The sequence below is a fragment of the Pholis gunnellus genome (assembly GCF_910591455.1).
Source record: "Pholis gunnellus genome assembly, chromosome: 5".
Lineage (NCBI taxonomy): Eukaryota > Metazoa > Chordata > Actinopteri > Perciformes > Pholidae > Pholis > Pholis gunnellus.
The window spans coordinates 12,734,814-12,744,562 of NC_136531.1; the positions used below are offsets into that span (position 1 = coordinate 12,734,814).

Here is a 9,749-nt window from a genome sequence, read left to right on the forward strand (position 1 = left end):
TATAGTCTATGTGATGACCAGTGATGGATGACATGACATCAACCCAATAGGCAAAGTGAGCCCCAGCTGATCCCACATTAAAGCCTGAAGCGTCACTCTGTGATCAGTTTGCAGGTCTATCCATTATATACAATATCACAGACATCACCTCATCAAATTTTAAAAACTTCATTTAACAAATTATTTATCACATTAAGTTATCAAATAAGGAGTTGGTATCCTCTCAAAACACGCTTTTATCAAAGAGCTTATCCTGATTTTACATGGGTGTACTTCTTACGTAGTTTTACTTATTGTATCATGGTTCGGTCAATATATTTCATCACCTTTTAAGTAATAGGTCAAAATTTTGGAAAATACTTTAATTCACTTTCTTAATGAGTGAGAAGATTGATAGCACCCCCATGTTTAAGTCACTTCTCTCAACATGTCTCACCCCCTATTTGATCATGCACTGTACATGAGCGCTGTGTGGGAATAAACTTTGGGAAAATCTTTGCTTTTCATGCTCGTTTCTACTTTAAGGTATGTTAACGTGAGTGCGGTGTGCATGTTGTGTGTGTGAGGCTGTGACGTTACTGTCTCTCCACTTTCCACTTTGTGTGCGACGTGGGTTTTTTAATGGCACATACTTAAACGTAAGAGGTATGAGACAGACGGTCAGTCACCAGTCATGGCCAATCAGCTGACAACCATACGGTTGATACCCAATCGTTGCATCTCAAATCCAGAAACAATTTATTTGAATTATGTTGTGGTTATGCCAGTATAAACCTTGCTAAAGTTTTCTTTAGCATAGAGAAGTGGAACAGTGTGTAAGACTTAGTAGCGTCTAGAAGTGAGGTTGCAAATTGCAACAAACTCAATACTCCCCCCCTTGCTCACTCCTCCCTTTCCTTTTTTCGGAGAACTACAGTGGCCTGCAGGTTATGTAAAAACATACAAAAGGTCCTCACTAGAGCTACAAGCAACACATTCTTTTACAGCATGAAGGACATCACATACCATCATTTCTACCCACCGCAACTCATGCATCATGTTTCATTCCTCCGTAAGAGCTCCATCAGTTCAAGATCAACAAATAATTACACTTCCCCATGATATTTCAGTACTGTATGTTACATTTTTCCGACAAAGATTTTCCACAAGGAGATGGTATATGGACAGACAAGTGTTTACAGAGATCTCTGGATTAACAAAAGGACGATGGCTCGTTATCAGTGAATATTTCTGTCATGGTTCTGAGTCTCTAACCACTATTAGCACATTGTTATATCGTACATTAATGCTGAGTTTGTGCCCCGACTGTCCATCAAGAGTGATGAACAATAAGTCGCTGCCGTAACAGGGATCAACAGTGTCATAATGGCTGCATTAACTCAACATCTGTATTATTGTGGAGCTCCCTTCACATTTAGTAATGTTATTCTTGCAAAACCACTACCAAACATCCGATTACTAAGCAGTGAAGGCACCATGTCTAACTCATAACAATAATAAGTAGACGGAGACATTGTGCTTACTTTATCATAATGCTCCCATCCAACAGAGACACGAGATGTGGCTCACACAGTAACTAATGGTGGCTGTAGCTCATTGGGTAGAGGGGTCGTCCTATAATCACAATGTTGGAGTTCGATACCTGGCTCCTGCTGTCTGCATCTCAAAGTGTTCATGTGCGAAGAGACTGAACCTCAAGTTCACAATGGGACTATATAAACAAAATCCAAGCAATAAGGAAGATGGTCCATATGTGCACTGCACTGTTTATGAGTTGTGATTGCCCTTTTATTTGAAAAAGTCTCAGTAATGAAAATCAATCAATGTCAGGAAAGTTTTGCATGTGTATATGTTCTGAGATGAAAACACAAGTTATTAGGACAAAACACCTGCAGATTACAGTGTTCATAGCTACATATGTTGTACCTGTTATTGTGAAGAAGATGTATGTTTTTCATACCAGGCTGACTTATTACTACTGAGTGCACTTGTAGCTAATGTGGACTAATGCAGTCCTATTTGAGTCTGAGCCTGTGTCTTCCTTTTATGCTTTTGTGTTGCTTGACTGGTTTAATGGAATCTCAAGTCTCCATCTGCACTTTGAACAGAAACAGAAGCTTTTGACAAATAATGAGTGTTTTGATGTATGGACTTATTATCGATCACTACGTCACTTGCTCTGCACATGGCTCGTCGTAATATGTTACTTGTTCTACCCAACTGCAAAAGCGTCCACATTCAATGAAAACAGAAGACTGCAAAAGAAGGCCATTGAGTTCATCACTGCCTTAGGATTAGGCTACACCTAAGAACTATAATAGGCTTGTTTTAGATGAGCCAGTCCTGCACAGAATTGATCATCAGCGATCACCGCGCAATGCATACCGGTTAGATTTGTGTCCAACCTGTCTGACAAGATCCCGACAATGACGTCATGCACACGTGGACAACGATAAACTCTCGAGATTGAGTCGGCCACAGATTGTAGAGTCAGGCGACTGCGATTGCTCTTCACCAACTGCAAGAGCCAGGGCATGACGGGAAACGCTTGGCTGTTGCCTGATCAAAGAGCTGATTAGTTTTGACAACAATCCTAATTTTCTGTGTAATTGTAATAACACTAGATTGTTGTCTATTAGTATCATGTTGTGCAATGAAGGTTTAATCTAAAAACGTATTTTGTGTGGTTGATAATAATAAAGCTTATTCATATAGCACTTATCAAAACGAGCATCAAAGTGTTTTACAAGGCAGACATACAAAGAACATAGATGAAATTCAATACATACGAATGTGGTCTTCCAACTTCAAGTAGCCTACAGATCGGATCTAACAGAATGTCACTGTTTCTTTGACTTCCAGGATATTATTTGAAGGCTGCTGGATATAATCCTGACCTGTGAGAAGCAGCAATGTGCAAGACATCCAGTCTGCTGGAAATCCAAAATCCAAACATCCTTTGCAACGGATGAAGAACAACTGAGAAAGATTTTGTACAAGAAAACGATTAAGGGAGAAAAAGTCAAGTCACACATTCCAGGTGCAGCTGCCAAAATGAGGGGTGTAATATCTTGTGTTCCACAAATTATATCTATTAAATGCATTGTGTCACAACTTAGAGAGAAAGAAGCTCAAGTTGCTGAAGCTAAAAGGTTGATCGGTAAGAAGGGGACTGAGAAAAAAGAGAGGCTTTCGGTCGTACTTCATTTCGTACTTCTTTGATGCACTTCTTACAAAAGAAAGTTTTGCTGGGCATGTTGACTTGTTCAGTGAGAGAATATATTCCACCACCACTTAGATGGTTTAAGTGGCAGCTTATTGTTATGTCAAATGTAGCATGACAATGAAAAGGGAAGGTGTGCATGGTGCATATGGAAAATGTAGTGGACGGGGCTTATAGAGCGGAATAAATGTAGAGCAGCAATTATTAAGAGTTCAGTCCTGGTTGATTTAGATTCCAAATTTCTGTGAAAAAGAAGGGATTGTGCTTTAAATGTATCCGTCTGGAGTCTTGTGCTGTGTCCGATATTCCATACTATCATTTTCATATATACAATTCTTCTTTCTATAATATGTTTTGAAAATATGTGGAGAGTTCTTATGTATTCAATGGAGAAAAACTGTAAAACAGCACTTTTTCTGGGAATGTCACCACGAACACCCAGTTTGTATTATTCCAAATATATCTCGTATATACTGTAAATATTGCAATACTTTAATCAGTCGACCATAAGCTCAATCACCATTTTGATAGATATAGTGACTTAACAGCCATTTATTTAAATGAAAATCATCAAGATTGCCACTTTAGAGAATACTGTGGAGTAGTAGAAAGGTTTATAAACATGGAAGGTAATATAGATGAATCCACAGATAGACTACAACTATGATATTAAATACAGAATCTATATAGTATATGTTCCAATAAGTAAAATGTGTGGTAAAAGGAAAGTTGTACCTTGGTGAAATGATCAGTGTAGGAAGGTCATAAAAGAACAAATTCAAGCTTTTAAAATGGTGAAAAATTATTTAAATCAATAACATGGTATTGATCATCAAAGCAAGAGAGCTGAGGCTAAGAAAATTATTAACAAAGACATCCACAAAGGCTGTTTTTCTCAAGGATAGGATGGGAAATCAATCATATACAAGCACTAGCACATCATAGAACAAGCACTTAAAAAAGTAATTCGCTCAGATTCAGCAGCAGCTCTCAGAGGTTTGTCATCAAGGCAAACAGTCTGAGAAGATCTGATGTGTACATCATGTTGCTAAGATGACAAAGTATGGGTATAGAAGTGCAGGTTTAATCGATACCTGCTCATAGGTGTTATAATGAAAAGGCAGACAAATTAAGGTGACAACAAAATGATAAAAGTAGCTCATGGTAGGGGAGATGCAAAATCATTAATTAGGAAAGTTATAATTAATGCTTGGCAGAAGTAATTGGATGCGGTTATGATCTACAAAAGTCAGTTCTGGTTGAACCGTTTAAGAAATATTGTACATGAGACAGGACGGGAGTGGAATAATAAAACCTGGCAAGGATCCGTCGATGCACTAACCACTGGCCGACTGCATGGACATCAAATGCATGCAAGATGGAAAGGATGAGAAAGGTTGTTATATAAGAGAAGAATGCTGGCAAGTTATATCAGCCAGGTTTTACAAAAGGAAGGAATGTACATACATGTGTTGAGATGGTTGACTGGTAGGGAAAGGAAAGCAGGTTGCTCCTTGATTAACCCATTGTATGTGGCCTTGGTAACATCTGTTAGATCACTGCAGTACAGCTTATGGATCAACAGCCAGGTCTCTTATACAGACATTGGTTGTGATTTAGGCACATTGAGAGTGTGCAGTGTTTCAAAACATTGGCAGTACATGCCGTACAGAAATGGGAGAAATTATGTTGGATTTTAAAAGAATGCAATTGATGGCAAATGACAGAACTAATTTGCTGTGACAGTTATTCTTACCCATAAAAGGAGTGTTGCATGAGGTCGTAAAAAAGTGATTTGGTAAATTATTTGAAAGATGGATTGTGTGTGTGTGTGTTTTTGGGTGGGGGGTGATTCGTCGTGGAGGGATATTGTATTGTCTGATTCACACTCCGGAGCAATAGGTGGCGGTAATGCACCATGAAACTTGATGCCAACCGCTATCGAAGAAGAAGAAGAAGAAGAAGAAGCAGAAGAAGAAGAAGAACCCACACAACTGGTAGGTCAGGGAGAGTTTTATCATATCAGCGTCTATTCCTCAAAGTACTCTCGTCTGGCTACACGATATCTACAGCCCTCAACAACGTTACACATATGCCAGTTCATTAGTCAGGTAACGTAAACATTACACAGGTAACGTTAAGATAGCTAAAGCTAATGCTACACACTACTTTCTACTGCACCAGCCCAGTTGAATCTGTTTAAAGAGGTGTGGATTCACGTACAATGTATTTAGCCTACAGTCATTTAGGAGACTTCAGTTTCTGGTGCCGTTGAACTGTATTGCATTCTATTGAGTGGTGTTTCTAGTGTATGACCTAACCACATTGGTATAAACGGGCAACATACGTGAATAGTAACGTTAACGTCGTGCACGTCTTGTGATGTTCTTAATAACTAATTGTTATTAAGTATTATTAAGTATTAACTAAAAGTACTAATTGTTTGTATTACAAAATAGAAAATAAAACTCAGAGCAAGATTCTAGGGCTGCAACTAACTATTTACATTATTTATCTGAATTAATATTATATGATTTAATGTGATTATTAAATTATTAAAAATGAAAGCTGCTGGTCATAGGCCTACATATGAAAAATAAAAAATAATACAACTAAATAGAAATAATGATTTTTTTGTTTGTTTTCACACTAGATTATAAAAGGACACTAACGTCTATTCAGAATAACGTTAACAAATGACAGCTGAAGGGTTGTCGGACAGAATGAATGTGTAAAATCCCTTTGATGGTCACAACACACGAGATAGAAGAACATAGAAATGAATCAGCAGGGGTTTGTGAAATTCAATCCAAGGGCAACTCAAGTAAAAGTACTAAACTTTAATAATACACTAAACAGTTCAGTTTCAACGTTCTCTCACACCATCTCCACCTGTGATTTAGATTTATCATTTGTCAGGTCCGTGTATCTGTCTGACGTCTCCGTGTCTTTCTGTCTTGAATTGTGTGACACAAACAGTAAGTGATGGAGTTTCCAGAAGGTTTCAACCAGCTTGAGCTGCTGAATACACACGGACACCTGATCCCCAGAGGGGCTAGCAGCCTGTGGACCGGAAGCGAAGAGGAGGAGGAAGAGGTGGAAGAGGAGGAGGAGGAGGAGGAGGAGGAGGAGGAGGGGGACCACAGTGAGGCGTGGTATCTAGAAAAAGAAGAAACTCTCAAAGACAAACCAACAGTGCTCATTCTGTGGGCAGCGGAACACCAACGCGTAAGTGATGTTTAGTTTCTTGTTTTTTAAATGAATACAGATAAACTAAGGGTGGGTATCATTTGATTTAGTGCTGATTTCAAGACAATACTTTTTCAATACCTTACTTGTATATAATATGGATGTTTTTCTGCCAAACCTTTTTTCATTGAACAATAGAAGCCAAAGTCTGAAATGGTGCTTCAAACACGTTTTTTATTATTACATTTTAATTGAGAAATAATGTTTAATAAGGAGCTCAGGAGATCAAGCTCATAGGACTTGTTATTAGGCCTTTCATCTTTTAGTGCCATAGAAGTGAAACCAACCGATCAATGAGAAATTATTTCAGTTAATATTTAGGCGTGAAATGTTTTCAGCCTGGAGTGAAGCGTGTTCAGACTCCCACCGTGTGCAAAAAAAAAGCAAAACTTAAGTGTTACATTAAAAGCTTTAGTCTCTGGATCACGTTTTTCTACTGTATAAGGAACTCTGTCTGGTTTGGGTGCCATTTAAAGCAGTAATGATTAGTTGATTAATCATTTAGTTGATCAACAGAAGAAAAAAAAACTCAATCTTTTGATAATCCCTTTATTGTTTTATTAAGTTATTTCTTAAGATTGATGCCGAACATTTGATGGCTCCAGCTTCTTAATTGTAAGGATTGATGGCTCCAGCTTCTTAATTGTAAGGATTTGCCGCTTGTCCTTGTCCTTGTCCTTGTCCTTGTACACATGTACGTGGTCTCACAGTATATACAGTGCCGTATATTGTATGAAGATGTTGGCTGTATTGAAAGAGTGAGCACTCGCAAGGACGAACAGTATCTTACCCCAACAAGCATTTCTTGAAACTGTTATGAACAAAGACAGTGGGTGTAAACTGCATGTGGTTCTTTTATACAAATTGGATGTTGTTTGTGTGCCTGCTATCAGATATTTAATATTATCAGTTTATTATGTTTAATGAAAAGCAATCGGAGCGTATTAAATGTGTTTGTGAGAATAAAGAACTAGCACATGTTCGATGTAGTGCTGGCTGATAAAACTCACACAATTGTTCTCACTCTCTGATATCATGGTTGATAATTCTTGTAATTTTTATAATGAAAATTATTTTGTGGTTATCTAAAAATAAAAAAGAAGTTCATGTAGTGCCATTAAAAGTAGAAATCTTTTGTTAGTACTAGCCACACATTAAACACTATGCTGTACAGAGAATACAGCTGTCCCTTGCAGCAGGTCAACATTGAGTTGTAAATAAATGCAGAATAGGATGAATAATTAAAAAACGGCGTGACTTTGCATGTCATGAGGCAATACATGGCACAGAGGGAACAGTTGACAATAAGAAAACACATTTCCTAAACCCTGAAACCTCTCAAAAGGTGTTGAGGCCATGAAATACACTAAGCACCCTGTGGATAAACCAACCTCCTTTAATCACAGTTAGTGATATACACAATAACTCTGGACAGTTAATACTGTTGATATGTTACCGTTTTCAACCCACTAGAGTTGTCTTGTGCGTGACGTCTGTTTACTGCTATTTTATGTAAGTCTCCTTTGTGATCATTTCTGGTGCAGTGACTTTGCATTTAAGACCCACGTGTGTCTTCAAATCACTGTATTGTTTCCTCTTTCTCAAGGAGCTCCTGTAATTGTGGTGTATTGCGTTTGTCTAGTGAGTCTCCTTATCGATGTCCCACCAAAATAACCCAAAGATTTGAATTTCTTTTTTTCTCAGCTTGCAACACTCCACAGGCTGTTAACCGCTGATCCCTTGCTGGTGCACTGCTGTGATGAGGACGGATACTCTCCACTGCATCGGGCAGCATACAGCGGCCATGTTGATGTGGTTTCTGCTTTAATCGCCGCCGGGTCAAAGGTCAACCCTCGCACCATCGATGGCTGGACGCCGCTTCACAGCGCCTGCCGCTGGAGACGCGTCACTGTGGCGAGTTTTCTTCTGCAACATGGGGCCGAACTGAACGCCCAGACCAACGGTGGACTCACGCCACTGCACTTGGCCGCCTCCGACACCACCGCCTTCAGAACAGACTCTCCTCACACGTTGGAGCTCCTCCTCTCTCAGCGTCACCTGAAGCCAGAGCTCTGCAGCAGCAGCGGGGAGACGGCCAGTGAGGTTGCCCGGCGTGCTGGCCCACATCACGTGCTGTTTGAGATGGTAGAAGACTGTGTCAGTGTGGTACCATCTCGTTAATGAAAAAGAGATGTTTTTTTTTTTTACCTTCTTCTTGTAAGTACAATGGACAGCAGATAGATGAAAGTCTATTCCTCAGATATTATGGCGAAGATTTAAAGTTGAGCGTTATATCACTTGCCATTCATTACTTGAACTTTTGTAAATACGTGAAACTAATGCAGAGTTTGAATAAAGTAGCTTCATCAATGCTTAAATCAAAGAGCTACAGTGGAGTATGTATTTTCTTTGTTTGTTTTTATAGTTCAATCATTTGATTCGTATCCAGCCACAGACTGATGCGTGGTGTCTTTTAAACTGGACATGCTCAAGGTTTTGAGGCATCACTATACGCTTTATATGTCCTACGTTTGGTTCAATGAGGCAGTTGAGGACAGATGTTGTGCAACATATGCAGCAGCTACAGATCTCGACTGTGACTTATTTGCAAAGGTGAATGTTTTATTAATTTTACTTTATTAATCAATTGATTGAATCAAGTGCTCGTAGACCAATCACCATCACCATGCTTGTTTTGTCCAAACAACAAAGCTATAAAAAATAAATTAAGATTCTTAAAGTACTTAAACTGATTATTAGAATTCTCAAAATAGTTCACGATTCATTTTCTGTCAATCGACTAATTAATTGAATAAGCATTTCAGCTGTACTTGTCTACACTGTTGGGTAATTTATTTCATAACAACAAATATTTAATTCTTAGTTCTTACTTTTGTGTGCAAAAAAACAACCTTAAAAAGTAACGTGAAAAGAAAAGACTTGAGTACAAATACCTGACATTTTTAGTTAAGTACAGCACTTGAGTAAATGTTCTTAGTTTCTTTCCACCACTGGAGTTTCATGGCCCACTGAAGATCTGACTGGGCTGGAAATGTTGCCTATTTAAATATTTAATATTGTGGTTTGGAGTCAGTGTGCAGGCTTTTCTCAAAAAACAGGTCGCTATCTTTCTGCTGTTTGGAAGCATCATGATTTTCCCTGTAATTGAGAGTGCCCACAATGTTCTGCTCAGTCAGAGAGATGGGCACCGAAATGTACTGTAAACCGATGTATTTACCCCAAAACACTCGGTCACAAGGTGCCACTAAACAACAGA

The 9,749-nt window shown here is 38.7% G+C and overlaps 1 protein-coding gene across 1 annotated transcript; it reads left to right on the forward strand.

The window, feature by feature from the left end:
• The first annotated feature begins 5,234 nt into the window (after positions 1-5,234).
• ankrd49 (ankyrin repeat domain 49) lies at positions 5,235-9,012 on the forward strand. The gene is made up of 3 exons (XM_079160308.1): positions 5,235-5,334; positions 6,203-6,451; positions 8,177-9,012. The coding sequence occupies exons 2-3, from the start codon at positions 6,209-6,211 to the stop codon at positions 8,651-8,653; spliced, it is 720 nt and encodes a 239-aa protein (XP_079016434.1). The 5' UTR covers positions 5,235-5,334; positions 6,203-6,208; the 3' UTR covers positions 8,654-9,012.
• Positions 9,013-9,749: the final 737 nt, after the last annotated feature.